Source organism: Petromyzon marinus, chromosome 35 (genome assembly GCF_048934315.1).
Source record: "Petromyzon marinus isolate PM22_M1 ecotype Great Lakes invasive population chromosome 35, UKy_Petmar_22M1.pri1.0, whole genome shotgun sequence".
Taxonomy (NCBI): domain Eukaryota; kingdom Metazoa; phylum Chordata; class Hyperoartia; order Petromyzontiformes; family Petromyzontidae; genus Petromyzon; species Petromyzon marinus.
Window position 1 is genome coordinate 2248897 of NC_133701.1, and position 15747 is coordinate 2264643.

Sequence of the window (15747 nt, forward strand, 5' to 3'; positions counted from 1 at the left end):
TGCGGCAGTTGAAACAAAGGGGTACATTGCATGAATCCACTAGTCTCTGTCCACCCAGCAGTGTAAGGTTATTTTTTGGTATTTGTCTATTGGTTACGTATTGCAAACGTTACTTATTGCTGCTTTGCATGTCAAAATGAGATTGTATCTACAGTTCTGTAGCTGGGATTGAGATAGGAGGTGGTAATCTGCAGTGACTTTCTCTGTCTCCTCACGAGCCCTGCTACATACAGTACGTGTAACACATACTCGACAGAGTCACACACAAGAAATATCCACACATCATGGCGTGCATCTTGGCCGTCCACTCGTTGAGGATGTCATGTAACTGTGATGTACACACACAGACGACACCCATTACGCCGAACTCCGGCATTGATTGGATTTTTGAAGATCTGGACGAATAGGCAGGTGAGGTTCGCCGATTCGGTGTTAGGTCCGAGTTTTCGATTTGAGTTCAGAATCAGAAGGATTATTTAGCCTGAAAGAATCCGATGAGCTATAAAGCTCTTTTAACAGATATCCGTGGAGCAGGATGAGTAATGGTGCAGCTTGGGGATGCGCGGCTAACATCAGTGGCGAGTGGTTACGTGAACTGCACCTGCTCCCCATCCCGTCACCACGCGCCCCCACATCATAAAAAATGACAGCCATCATCCAGCAGTGAATTTGATGGTGGTGATAAAAATATCTCAATATGAAAGCACACCTCCTATGAATGGCCGTGTGAGTGTGTGTGTGTGTGCCTGTGTCGTGAAGGACATGACTGTTCAGTTGGAGGCAGTCGCCCTCCAACAACAAAGGAGGGCAGAGGAGCGACGCTCACAACAACGAACGCAGCGCCGGGCGGATAAAGTGGAGCAAGATGGCATCTCAGTGAGTCGACACATGGCACCTGGGTCTGTCCCGTGACTTGTCAGAAAGCTCTCGACACTTAACGCGGCCTTAAAGTGCACTTGGCCTGGCAGGGTCGCCGTGTTGACGTCACCGCCACTTAGTGGTAAATGGCGGCTGTTGTTGTTGGAATGTACCACGTGGTGACTGTTAAGCGCCGTGTGGTTTACACGTTCCAGGCCCCTCACAAGAGGTGAACCGGACTCGACGATCAACTCTTATACCAAAATGGTTCATCGAGTCGTCAAAAGTTGATCGATTTATCGACCATCGATTATTAAATCTAGCAGGAGAGATGGAAAGAGGGAGGAATTTATTTTCATGGGGCGGGTCATATTCAAATTAGGACAATGGCGGGTTGTGATTGGCTGCGAGCGTCCCTGAGAGCGTCCCAAGGTCACGCTGTAGCTCCTGTGTCGAACTCTGGGAGAAGTTTGAATCGACCAATGGGAATCCGACATTATCCATCTCATTTGCATGTCACCCCCTCCTTTGTATCGACGCAAATCAGTTGAATCTTGGCAAAACATTTCGACATGCTCAAAGCAAATTACTTAAACTAGCCACTTTGTTGGTATGAACAATTTGAACTAAACATATGTTTTTTAAACGTATACTATTGTTTCAAGGATTGCAGGTGGGAGGTATAGGGATACCATACCAAAGGAGTTAAGATGTCCTGTGCTGTATAGGCTGCTACGGGGCTGCTTGTGGATTGCAGAGCAGTAGAGCAACACAATCCATTGTACCATGCTATGCGATGTTTCGATCATCAACTTTACGAAGAAAATAAGACGAAGAAAATAAGGCGATGAAAACATGGTGGCATCAACATTTCAAAGGTTGTATTCGTTTCATGTCATTACAACCATCATGGTGCTTGTTGTTCGGCAAGGTGGCTTCCGAGTGAGTCGCTCAGTTGGCAGCCATGGTGCTGGCGATCCAGGAGTTGTAGTTGCACACCTTGGTGTACACGCCGGGGTAGTTGGGCAGGGCACAGCCGCGACCCCACGACACGATGCCCTGCAGCTGGCCATTGCACACGACGGGGCCGCCGGAGTCATTCTGCGGTGGCGGCATCAGGGGTTAGAGGGTCAGGGATTAGCAGCTGGCTCCTGCATCTAACGTCGTGGTACCCAACCTTTATGTCTGTGAAAAAACTACGTGATTAATATTGAATTAGATGAAAGAGATGCTGAGAGAGTAATTAACTTTGTCTCAATCTGAATGATTGGTGGAGGTGGCACTGGTTTCTAGCAAGAGGGCAGGTCGACGCTCATACTCCCATTCAGACTTATCAACTCATGTCGCTTCAGGGTACTTCACCTGGCAGGAGTCCTTGCCACCCTCCAGGTATCCCAGGCAGATCATGTTGTTGGTGATGTCACCGGGGTAGGAGTTCCTGCAGGAGGTATCACTCAGCACGGGCGCTTGGATGCACATGAGGACATCGGAGCGGCCTGTATGGAGACACGCGGTTGGCAGTGGTGAGGCATTGGTGCACTGGGGAAACATATTGGGGTAACGTGAGGACGGAGAAACGCATGAGCAGAAGGGGCGGCAGAAGAGAGGTCAGTGGACTCAGCGTGAAGGTCCCAGTAATGCAGAGCCAATGCAATGGGTTGGTAGCTCGTGCCCATTTATACACCTGGGGAAAAGTAAGCAGATGAAGACAGACACTGAGAAAGTAAAGGAAGACATGGGGGAGGCCTGTGCCTAGAAGTGGCCAATCACAAGTTCACACCACAACAATTACAGATATCGACAAGTCTAGTTACAACTCTTAGTCCAGTTTAAACTCCAGGTCAAGCATTACTCATGCTCAGACCTGTTATTCAATTCTTAGCTATAAACATTGAAAACAAATCCACGAAAATATCACTAGACATAGTTCCATGTACTTATACCCTTCAATTTACTAACATTTTTTTCTTAATGAAATGTTTTAGCATGGTACAAGAATGTGTACGTGTTGTGTCAGCTTGTATGGAGACGAAATCAAATAATTTCTCTGATATGTTTTTGGATTGTACTGAGTGCTCTTCAACATAACATCCGACGCTTCATCAGTAGTGTTGGGAACTCCCAAAGAGTAGAGCGAAACGCTAGACATCATGATGAACACCACGTGGCACAGCTAGAAAACACATCCGAGAGCTAAACAGAGCAACCATGAAACCGACATTGTAAAATATTTAAAAAATCTTCCTTAAATGGCTTTTCCAGGGTAGTCGGACGTCTAAGCGCCGTGTCCTCACCGATGCTGATCTCGGTCTCGCCCCAGCCGGAGATGGTGCACATGACTCCGGTGCCGACGCAAGAGGAGGGCAGCGGGACGGCCTGCGCGTACTGGTTGAGGGTGGCGGGTGAGGACAGCTTGATGAGCATGATGTCGTTGTCTGTGGTGGCCGAGAGGTACTGGGGGTGGGGGATCGCCTTGGAAGCCTGGATCCACTGCTCGGTGCCCTCGGACGCGAAGATGTTGTGCTCGCCGATGCGCACAGAGATGCTGGACGCGCTGGGGGTGGAGGAAGTGGATGACAGTAGTGATGATGATTTTTATTCATAGGGGATCGCTTATATTTAGGTTTTAGGTTTTTTGGGAGCTTTAATTTTGGCACAAGTAAAACCCATTGGCTCAGGAATGCTAATCCTTTATGGGGATCTGGTCACACAATAAAAACACGGTTATAGCAATAACAATAAAACACGAACAAAACAATCCAAACAAAACTGTACATGGTCAAGTTCCGAATGGTAAGTTCAAGCATCAACATGGCACAACTAGCACGTATGGTAAGATTGGTTGTACTGTAATTCTATGCCATCATATCTACACTTCCCACCGTCACAAACCCAAATTGGCCAGTGTGGTAGATTGTCAAGTGCCGTAACTATTTGGTATAATCGTCTAAAGAAAACAAACTGCTGGGGCACATCGCCTTGTTGTAGAAAGAGGATGTCGCATACCTTTGCAATCTGTTAATAGCCCTTTCTCGTTTGTACGCATGGGTCTCATTCAAAATCATACGATCGGCTTCTTCATATTACCAGCTGTAACACTGCTGCCCCATCGGTGAAGCTCAAGTAAATATTATACTGGTAGGAACGAAGTTGTAAACTGAGTGTACCAGCCTGCAATAGATTAATGTGTCCGTCCGTCCGTCCCCTTTCAATACTTTAACGAAGTGAAATCTCGTGCTGTTGGGTGTAAAAAAGAAATCCAATGTTCCTACCAGCCCACCCTGCAGGGACCTGTTTTGTGGCTAGGTCTTAGTTCAACAACATGAGCTTCAAGTTCTTTTCAGATAAGGTCGTGATCACCAGGTTGTGGATGTACACTGCATTTTACACAAGTCGATGTTACTTCACTGAAACCACCAGACACGCAGCACGCAACGAGATTCGCTCATGTCCACGTGCAGCACACTCACGGCATGTAGCAGTGAGCGGCAGACACGACCCACTCGCTGGAGATCAGGGAGCCTCCGCAGAAGTGGTATCCGATGTTGAGGGACACCTGCCACGGCTGCGAGTGGGCAGCGCACTCGGAGCCACCCACGATGTGGTCCTCATACATGTATGGGGCCGCCGCTGTCAGCGAAGCAGAGTGTGAATTAGTATCCTGGCTACGGTCAATTACTCAGACCCAACATTCATCGTGAGGATAATCGTCAACAGGATCATGACCATCGACATCGTGTATAAGGCCAAGTGGAGAATCCAAGGGAAGTAATGGAGACTGCTACCCCCTCCCACCCCTTGAGTCGCAAAGTAATTTGGTTATTGATATTTACCAGAAAAAAACGTATTGATATTGTAAGCCCCTATTTAAATGTATGGACATTTCATGAACACCCCTCTTGGGAATATTATAGATCCGCCTCTGTTGTCTCCGTGATGATCATCATCACCAATGTTATCAGCAACATAATTACAAAGACCAATTCCAGCAAAAAAAAATCACTTCGCTATGGTTACTATAAATGTTGCATCACTTGGTCAATCGCCGTTCTTGTCTGATGGACAATATGGGCCCCACAGAAGGAATTTAGAATTTCCACTAATCGATTGGGAACAAAAACGGACATTAGCCCCATCTTGCACTTGGGTATGATTCAGTGTAAGTCAAAGACCAACTTTCCGGCACAGCCAAATAAGCAGCACACCTACCTCTCCTCTGTTAGTTTGGTGATGCACATCACCATAGGAGGCGCAAAGTGTTTCCGATTGAGCTAACCTAGCGGAGGCCTACGCCAAATTAAGATACCTAATGACCACTAATGATTTCCATAATTCATAATAGAGGTTTTTAGGTTAGATCGCGTAAATATAAAAATGTGTCGTGAAAACCCGCCACCACCCGACACAGCCAACTAGTAAGGGTTTTCACGTCAACAGAACGTGGCAATTCGTCACTAGTACAGCACACTGGTGTGTCGGAGAGCCAAGCCACAACAATTACGTGACAACCCTTACTAGTTGGCTGTGTCCGGTGGTGGCGGGTTTTAACGACACTTTTATATTATAATAGGTTTTCCCCTTTTTTCTGGCAACAAAACAGGTGTTAAGATGTTAAAACACCAAACTGAAACCTTTTGCAATGAATCATGACTGCAGTAACCACGATAATTGTGGTCAGAATGCAAACAAAAACATACTCTGATTATATATGCATTGTCTTTTAAACTGATTGGTCCACACCAGAGACAGTTTTCTTTGGAACCTAGTCACCAATGGTGTTAGACCAGAGGACGCCAAAAGGCGCCCAAAGGCGTCCTCTGGTCCATACAATTATATATCTAACCCAAAAACCTCTTTTATGGATGATATTGGTCGCGAAAGCCCACGTGTTAAACTGATACCCATCATTGTCTGCCCTGCTTAAACCAATGCTGTTACATTGCCAAATGTCTATAGGCAAAGATTAGCACGGATGGATACGTACGGTGTGAAATAAGTTCAGCATACGTACAAAGACCATATCTGCTGGACATGGGTCCCAGTTCGACCCAAAACCAGTCACTACGCAACCAGTTAGCAATGGAAGTTACACAAAGTCTCACCAGCGGTGCCCACGAGCAGAGCGAAGATGAGTCCGTACATTGTGCAGTGAAGATCCTGAACGATGATGCTGAACTACTGCCGATGGTCCACTTTTATACCCGTTGAGAGCCCTCTTATGTCATGGCCTTATTCTCATCTCTACGTTACCCAATGCCTTATGTCTGTCTCATTAAACTCGTCGATATTTTCCCACCTGAGACAAAAAAATTGCGAGTCAGCGATTCCACACGTTAATATTGGTTCTATTTATTAATTGTTTTCAACGGACGTTGCTTATGTTGTTCTGTTTATGATCTTATACTTGTTAGAGATAATGCCATGTGTGTGTGGGTAACGTGGCAGCTGTGTTTAAAAGTATTTCTGCAGTTTGCGGACCCATTCTACAAATAGTGGAACGATCCCGATCTCTGTGGAAAAGTTCCGGAATTGAGAGCTTTCCCCTGTGTCTAGCCTATGTTCGTAGAATTTAGCTAAAATTATTGGCTATACAATTAACACTTATGTAAGCATACGTGAGTATATATATTATCCCCTAGAGGGGATATTTAGTGGTCGTTTAAGTGGAGTCTGCCAGCGGTGCTGTAATAAATCCATTGCAATGATGCACCTTTGCCCTTTATACTTATGCCAAGGACATTACTGCATTTCTATATTAACGTATACCATGAGGTAAAAGTCAAATGTGTCATCGCCAAAGTTATATTTTATTAAGCAGATCCCTAGTTATTTTTAATTGATTAGTCAGATACATGAATACTGATCCATATATTTAGAGATTTGGCCACGTGCCAGATTCTTTGTCAAAATTCTCGTTACTAAGCCCCCACCACTCGACAAAATTAAAACTTTTAAAAAGACAACATTCGTACATGCCAAGGTGTTGATCACATTCAAACCAATAAAGCTCAAAGGTAGTTTAAGGCTTTTCACGACATCATTTAAACTTCCCGACTCGGGCTTCATCAGGTTGGGAAGTTTAAAATCCAGTGAGGCTGCTTCAGTACGCGCCGTGACATCACCAGCTGTGAAAGCACGCGTCATATTCCCCTATCTTTTCAACGAGAACAATGTATGTCTTATTTCAAACAACTTCAAATTCATCCATTTCAACATCACATATATATCATTGTATCAGCTACGAATAGCTACAACTTAAGTTGACACTGTTTTGCAACACGTCTTATCATTGTTTCTGTTCACACCTTGCATGTGCCATGGATTCCATTGTTAACAGGTAAAGGGTGTCTCAATTAACGCTCGCCCAGTTACACAAAGTAGCTTTTCATTTGTTTCCTACGGTATCCTGTTATCGGCAGCTGAGCTGTACGTCCACGACATACAGCATTTCTCATGAACTAGAATCATCATGAGTATATGTTGTGGTAATGATGGAGACCCAGTCTTCACTGGAGACAACACGATTATTTATAACAATAACAGTACAGGGTCCCTAACACAAAGGGGTAACGGCCCCTTCCACCCGATACCTGGGGAGGTACGGCCTCCGTGCTATCGTGCTCTCTATCACTGGGACCACACTATATCTCAGTCCTCCGGCTAGTTGCCCTAGGGGAGGCTAGCCTGACCCGACCCAGCTAAGGTCCTCGGGTCCCGGACACTGGTCCGCTCTGTCCCGGCCCTCAGAAGGACATTGTGAATGGAGTTTCTCAGGGTCCGACCACTGTCCCACTCAGTCCCAGCCCTTAAAAGGACAGTGGGTCCGGGGGTTCCCAGGGTCCTTTTTTTAAGCTGGCTCTTTGGGTCTTTAGATTGACGATGATAGGCAAACCCGTTAAGAGGTAATGCTTATATACGTTGGCCAGGGTCCCTCCGCCCCTGGCCACGCCTACTCTCTAGAACTTTCTTGAGGTACCTGGACTATTGCGTAATCTCCCAGCCCCCACTGGGTGCTTGGGGTGTGTACCTCTGGTTCCCAAATGCCCTCTGGGTTCCCTAGCTTAACGGCGTTGCCTGGCACAGAACGGACTCGCTGTTGCCCCATTTTGGCTCATGGCTGGCGCTACACCAGGACAGTAGTGGTGACGGCGTGTTACATTACAATCACCACTACATTACCCCCCCCCTCGTAGCAGTCAGTCATTTCGGCTGCCAGCCCCCCACCCCCTAAGAACGTCGAACGAAACCACAACCACATGTGCCTCAACGCAGCAACAATAAATAAGAAATGACCCTAATAAATACCCCATCCGACCTGCACAAGTGTACATTATTTACAATTAACAAGATAATTTGATGGCACACACACAAGCGCCCACACCCCGTGGTACACACGCGATCCCCAACCGCGACAAAGTGACTGACCGTTGATCAAAGAACAAGGCGAGAAGAGGAGAACAAGCCAATACACCTACCCGACGGAAAGGTAAGTGCAGTGTGGGCGTGAGGAACCACGGGAATTTTATGAAAATCGGGGGGGTAATGGGTTGTGTCCGCGTAGCAGGATCATCATATGAGCCACAAGGTCTCTTTGGCAGCTCAGCAGAAACTGGTTGTGAGTGGGGAACAGCCCACACGGGCAGGTCAGGAGAGGTAGGCCCCATCAGGGCCTCATCTGGTGGGGTGGGTGGGCGCTCGGTGTCGTGGGCGGCCAACGTCGATGGCCGTGGAGGCCTCAATCCCGTAGCATCTGAGGGTGGGTTTAGATGGCTCGTCTCAGGGTTAGGTTCTGCAGATGAACACCCCGGCACGTCGAGCACGTCACACCCACGGCCCCTGCGATATGAAGATGCTGTGAAAGTGCGCGACGCGACGTAGAGTTTCAGACACGATGGGTGGACGTGCCAAGATCGCCTACCCCATTGTACCTTAACACACTGGGGGCAGACGACTTGGAAAACCTCGACCAGCCCCCTCTAGGGTCTGAGAAGTTTAGGGGGCGTTGCCAAGAGAACCTGGGAACAATGGAGCCAGGCCCGGTCCCCTTCAGCCCACGTGTGCTCGGAAACGTGGTGGCCCTGCAATTTCTCGTTGGCCAGCTGCCTCGCCGCGGAATTTTCCCTGGCGGCCTCCCGTGCCTCGGTCAGTTTTTGAATATTGAATCGGATGTGGTCTGAAAGTTTGGATTTCGAGGCGAGCGGTTTGACGCTTTGCTGCACGTCTGCTGGGGGATTGACATTGCGGCCATACATGAGATAGAATGGCGAGTACCCCATTGCTGCATGGGGTGTCATTCTGTACGCGTCCAGGACACCGGGGATATGGAGATCCCAATCTAGTTCCGACTCGTCAAGCTGGTGGTACAGCATTGAGATGAGTGTCCGATGAAGACGCTCAACCATCTCTTCAGGTTGTGGGTGGTACGGGGAAGTGAGCACTTTTTGTGTACCAAGGCGGTTACACACATCCTTCAACAGGGTGGATGAGAAATTATTTCCCTGACCGGTCAGCAGGCGCTCCGGAGCACCCTTGTCCAGGACGTAGCCCTGGAGAAATGCCTCCACAATGGCTGCTGCCGACTGGTTGGGGATTGGCCAGGCCATGGGCCAGCGGGTGAAATGTTCCACCCCTACCAGCAGGTACTTATTACCTCGGGAGGTAGCTGGAAAGGGCCCAAGAATGTCCAGCGCCACCAATTCATTGACACGGGACATGCAGATGGACTGTAGGGGTGGGCACGATGGCCTGCCGGTGGCTTCCACCTGGCACACTGGGTGCAGCTCAGGAGCAGATTGGCCACATATTTCACCATACCTGGCCAATAGAAATCGAGCTGCAGCGTGCTAAGTGTTTCTGGACCCCCAGGTGCAAGAGGTGCTCGTGAGCAGCTTAAACGGCCTTTCCGCGCAGAGCGGTTGGCACGACAATTTTATAACAGCGCGAGCTACCATCCCAGGTCATCAACAGACCTTCCCGCAGAATGATGGGCGCGAATCCTTCCCGATACTTTCAAGTTCCTAAGTCGCTCAGCATGGCTGTGTGACTTAAGGAGGAAGGTGTCCTCCATTTGGAGGCGCCCCCAGTCCACGAGGCATGAATTGAGTAATGCATCTCGAGTCCAGCCCCCCAGAGGAGACACCTTCAGGAACGGCCACCTCAGCTGCAGCAGCGAGTGGCGGGGGGGGGGGGCGCATGAACAACGGGCTGTTTGCAACGGCTGGAACCCGAAAAGCACGCATAACGGTTGCCAGCGGGCAGCCGCGACAGCGCTTCTCTGTTCGAGTGTTTAGACATCTTGCGGTTGGTTACCGGAAACAAGTAGTCCTGCAGGACCTCGAGCCAGTGGGACAATTGGCCAGACGGTTGGTCAGTTCACAAGCCATATTGTAATGCCGCATGGTCGGAACGTACAGTAAAATGCCTGCCGTATAAATTTGGCCGGTATTGCTGGTTAAAAAACACGATGGTCCAATTGCTCACGGCGAGTTATGCAGTAGCGTTGCACTGCCAGAGATAGAACTCTGTTGCCACAAGTGACAACCCGTTCACCCTGTCAATCACCTGGGACAGCACACCACCGATGCCCGTGTTGCTGGCATCCGTGTCGAGAAAAAACGGCCGTGTCAGGGTAGCACAGGGGAGGGGCATTTACGAGGGAATCTCGAAGTGCTCCGAACGCGGCCTCCTCCTCCTGTCCCCAATGGAACTCTTGCCCATTCGCTGTCAGAGCATGAAGAGGTTTAGCTATCGACACAAATCCCGCAACAAATCCTCGATAATACAAAGCAAATCCAATCAAACTCCTTACTTCTCCCACAGAAGTGGGAGTCGGCCATGTACGCATGCAGCTCGTTTTCTCAGGGTCAGTTGCAATGCCCGACTGGTTGACAATGTCCCAGGTAATGCACCGATTCCCACAAGAGGTGGAATTTTTCCGGATAAATTTGAGGTTAGCTGCTTGCATTTCAATTAATACAACCCGCAGATGATCCAAATGTTTCTGGAATTTACGACTGAAGACAATTACATTGTCGATGTGAATGAGGCATGAGTCACACTGGAGCCCAGCGAGAACCAATTCCATGAGATGCTGGAACGTAGCTGGAGCCGAGTGAAGGCCCATGGGCAGCTGATTAAACTTGAAAAGGCCCTATGGCGTGCAAAGAGTGGTTTTAGGTTTGGACGCCTCATCCAATAGCAGTTGCCAAAATCCAGAAAGAAGGCCCAATGTGGAAAAATAATGTGCCCCCGCTAAGGCATCCAGCGACTCGTCCATTCAAGGAAGCGGATACGCATCTGCTACGGAGATTTTGTTAAGTTTCCGGAGATCTACACAGAATCTCAGAGAGCCATCGTGCTTCTTGACAAGTACAATTGGGGCTCTCCACGGGCTGGTAGATGGGGAAATAATGTCCGCGGCAAACATGTAGTTGACGGCCAACCGGACATGTTCCTTCTCAGCCAGGCTGAGACGAAATGGATTTTGCCGAATGGGAGCGGCATCTCCCGTATCAACGTGATGGCTCAACAAATTAGTGCATCCAATATCAAATTTGCTCTTGCTGAAGACATCAGAGAATTCCCGCAATAGTGCGTGCAATTTCAAGCTCTGGGAATCGGACATTTTACCAGCAGCCGAGAAAAGCGCGACTAGCTATCTTTTATCCAGGTGGGAACACGGCTGCGACTGACGTATGTCACCCACGTGGCCAACAAGCGAGTCACCGTGGGGCACAGGTGCCGCGTGAGCAAGCATAGCACCCTGCGGAATGACCGTCGTGCGCTGCCCGGCATTCAATAACTGGATGAAGGGTTCTCTTTTGGTTGATACAATCGTCTGTGTACCGACAAGTTCCAGCCCACGCACCGCGGTGTTTGAAGGGCCCAATAAATTAACGTCCGCCGTCGCACCCGAATCTAGCGGTTTCAGTAGTTGCAATGGAACCAGGATTTGAGCGCCCGCCAGGATACGCACCGTACGAGACGCCAGTACTTGTACCGTAGCGCAGGCCGCGCGCAAGCGGGTGGGGGAGGGCAGGAAAGATATACGTCAACCAGAGAGGAGCTCGAAGAAACCTTGGCCCACCAGAATTTTGTTTGGCATTTTGCCTAAGAAATCAGTGCCGAGGAGACACGGAACAGCGAGGGACGAGGATACCAGAATGGGACCAACCACTTTAATATCACCAATGCAGATTTGAGGTGCCCGGCAGCCCGACGACACGTGTCTTCGGAGGCCGCAATTGTAGCAGGTGATCCGGGGCTCCGGTCGTAGAGGTGGCCGTTCCCTCTACCGAGAATCTCTCAGCCCTCCAACCTGAGGCCCGAGTCACTGCAAAGGCCTGGTCGGGTTGGGTCTCTTCCGAACGAGCATCGGTTGGTGATGGTGCAACATAAGCGGCGACACCTGTCTCTCGTTGGAGGAGAAGGTGCACTTGCATTGCCTTGGCGGCATGCAGTGAGTTCAGGTCGTCGTCGTCCACTGCGTGAACGACGATGCGCAAGTCCCACGCCAGCGAGAACAATTTCTGCAGGACGAGGGTGTCGATGCCATTGTCATCCATCCAGGGAAAAGCTAGCCTAGTGAGAGCAAGAAAAGCACTGCGGAAAGCCAGGAGAGTCTCCGACTCACCCTTGTTCCGGGTATTTAAGCAGTGTCTCATATCTGAAGGAGGCCTGTAGATAGCTGCCATGTGTTTCAACGCATGCTGCAACATTGCATGATCCCCCCACGTGATCGTGATGATGGCGGCTAAGGCGTCGTCATCCAGGGCGGCTGGAAGAGCGCGGAGTCTCTCTTCCTCCATCCACCCCAGCATGTCACAGTCGGAAAGGAATCTTGGTTCCAACGCCGCCCAATCACCACCTGCAGCAGAGAATGCCTTGAGCACAGGCAAGCGCTGCTTAAGAGGAGGCACACGTCCCGCGGACAGCAGTGCCGCGTTGGATTTTGCGGGGTCCGTGGCATGTTACTGTCCATAATGATGACGTCCAGCGCTGGTCGTGTTGCTGATAAAGTGGTGACGCCTGATTGGAGCAGCCCAAGGGCAGAAGTGATATTGTTCCCGCGATGCACATGGCTTCTAGCAGAAGCGCGTCCGTGGGTGGAAGTGACGTTGTCCACACGATGCGTCACCGTCTTGGGCAGTAAATTCAAAATCTTTGGCGGGAGTTGAAGAGCCGGTGGCGGGAATTGCCGCTGCTTGCATGCCCCCACCTCCCTCTTCCGCTGTCGGATCCCCTCGGTGGATTTCATCAAGAATAGAAGCAGCGGCATGCAGGAGGTCGGCGAAGCATGTGTTTCCTGCACGCAGTGCTTTCCCCGAAGGTGGCGCGCTCATAGTTGCCTTTGCAGGCTGAATGTCAGCCTTTGGGGCGGCTTCTCCATCATTTATCGGTGTAGTCGCCCCAGGAGCAAGTGCAGCATCGTCGTTCGGAGCCCAGGTACGTGCACGACTCCTTGTCTCCATATCTAGTTAGGTCTTCAGCCACTTCTGACGCCAGTTGTGGTGGTAATGATTGAGACCCAGTCTTCACTGAAGGCAACACTTTTGTTTATAACAATAACAGTATAGGGTCCTTAACACAAAGGGGTAACAGACCCTTCCACCCGATACCTGGGGAGGTACATCCTCCGGGTTATCGTGCTCTCTATCACTGGGACCACTCTATATCTCAGTCCTCTGGCTAGGGGCCCTAGGGGACACTAGCCTAACCCGACCCAGCCAAGGTCCTCGGGTCCTGGCCACTGGCTCACACGGTCCCAGCCCAAAGAAGGATTTCGGGTCCGGGGGTTCCCAGGGTCCGTCCACTGGCCCTCTCAGTTCCGGTCCTATGAAGGACAGTGGGTCCGGGGGTTCCCAGGGTCCGATTCTAAGCTGGCTCTTAGGGTCTACAGCTTGACGACGACAAGCAAAGCTGTTCAGAGGTCCGACTTATATATGGTGGCCAGGTTCACTCTGCCCCTGGCAACGCCTACTCTCTAGAACCTTCTTGAGGGACCTGGACTATTGTGTAATCCCCCAGCCCCCACTGGGGGCTTGGGGTGTGTACCTCCGGTTCCCAACCGCCCTCATGGTTCCCGAGCTTCATGGCTTTGCCTGGTACAGACCGGACTCGCTGTTGCCCCCTGTTGGTACATAGCTGGCGCTACATCAGGGCGGTAGTGTTGACGGCATGTTAGGTTACAATGACCACTACATATGTATGTTGAACATCTTTCGCACGGTACGTAGCCAACTGTGCTAATCCCAGGTGCGGGGGAAGGACAGCAAACTTCAATCTGCATTAAAAAGTGCATAGCTCCAGTGGCTTCCGAATACGCTTGTTTATCCAAGAAATCCTCACTGCATCTCATGTCTCTTCTTCAGAAGGGTCCTGCCACGTTTTTTGCAGTTGTAGTCAATGCCTCCTATGTATATCTATCTTGAGTAATTTACACCTGTGTCCATTTGTGTCTTCTTGCGTCACTGTACATGTGTGATTGTGTCTGTGTTATTTGGGGAGCGGTAGGGTAGAGGTTACCGTGCAGCGCTACGAACCCAGCGACCCGAGTTCGATTTCCGCTCACGGCCAAGACCAGTGACGATTATCTGAACCGGTCCTGGGCTTCACCTAGATCGACTCAACCTCAAATGAGTATCCGGTACGGTGTGTGACCATTGCCACTGGGGAGACAAATACGGCCAGGCCTGCTGCTGGCTGGCCACCCCCTCGTGTGCTGTTCCGGCCTTCAAAGGTGCTCGCTAAGAGTCTGTTACAGGATAAACGGAGGATCTTTGACTTTGTATTTGTGTGATTTGTGGGGTATTCTAGTTTAGCGTTTAGCGCGCTGCGCTACGAAGCTAGCGACCCGGATTCAATTCCCACTCACAACCAACACCACCGACAATTATCTGAACCATTCCTGAGACTCTCCTATGTCGACTGCTGCAATGTGTAAACATCGCTACTAGGTAGACAAAGGCGTCCGGGCGTGCTGCTGGCCACCCACTCCTGGTGTGCTGTGCCGGCCTTTATAGGTGCTCGCTAAAAGCACTTGCCCCAACAGTGTGTTAATGCTATATGATGGATATTTGTCTTTGCATAATTTACATAAGCCTACAGCTTGCTTTTAAATAAACGTTCAATACTTTCTACATAAGGCTCAATCCATTTTCTGCAAGCCTACAGCGTGCTCTCCAATTAATTGCCTGTTATATATACAATGGTAATGCCCTCATGTAACATCTAACAGTGATGGACTTTGTTAGGTTTGGGGTCGTCATGTTTTCACTCCACGCAATTGTGTGATAGGATCAAGCTCCAAAATTACTTCATGACGTTAAGTGTGGTTTATTATTCACAATTATGTTCACGTTTGTACTTGCGTACCAGTTCTATATCACTGCATCACTGCTGCCTGTCATTCGGATAAATTTGGTCACGTTTATTGTGACGGTGACCGAAGACAAGTGGTCCACAATGTACATCTTCACTTAATACTCGTGAGGGTTTTCGCATCTTGCACAATCGTCAATAGCTTTTTACACGCTTCTACATTGTTGTTTGAAACTTATGCTTGCCAAGAGGGGGCGTCAGCCAGCCACGGTTACGTTGGGGCATGATATGCTGGTTGACCAGCTGACACGTGACAGGATGATATTGGAGGGAGGCTACCGGTGGACAGGGCGGTTACGTGGTCCAATAGAGCTCTCGGGAACCTTCAAGAAAGAGCTCAAGAGACCTGGAAGGTGGGCGGGGCGAAGGGCGGAGCCAGCTCCAGCCCAGGGGCATATAACCGGTGCCCCGTGAGGAGCTCGATGTTATTCGTGTGCTGGTGTTACGAAGCTCCACGTCGTGGAGAAGAAGCCTCTAGCCACGCGGTCCGGGACCCAGCTTGTGGTCCGG

At 49.8% G+C, this 15747-nt stretch overlaps 1 protein-coding gene across 1 annotated transcript; it reads right to left on the reverse strand.

The window, feature by feature from the left end:
• Positions 1–1737: 1737 nt before the first annotated feature.
• On the reverse strand, positions 1738–12422 carry LOC142929790 (trypsin-like). Its single transcript, XM_076071754.1, has 8 exons — positions 12303–12422; positions 10886–11008; positions 9362–9437; positions 8914–9079; positions 4329–4523; positions 3153–3412; positions 2221–2354; positions 1738–1959 (listed from the first exon to the last, which is right to left on the reverse strand). Exons 1-8 carry the CDS (start codon positions 12420–12422, stop codon positions 1810–1812), a joined length of 1224 nt encoding a protein of 407 aa, XP_075927869.1. The 3' UTR covers positions 1738–1809.
• Positions 12423–15747: the final 3325 nt, after the last annotated feature.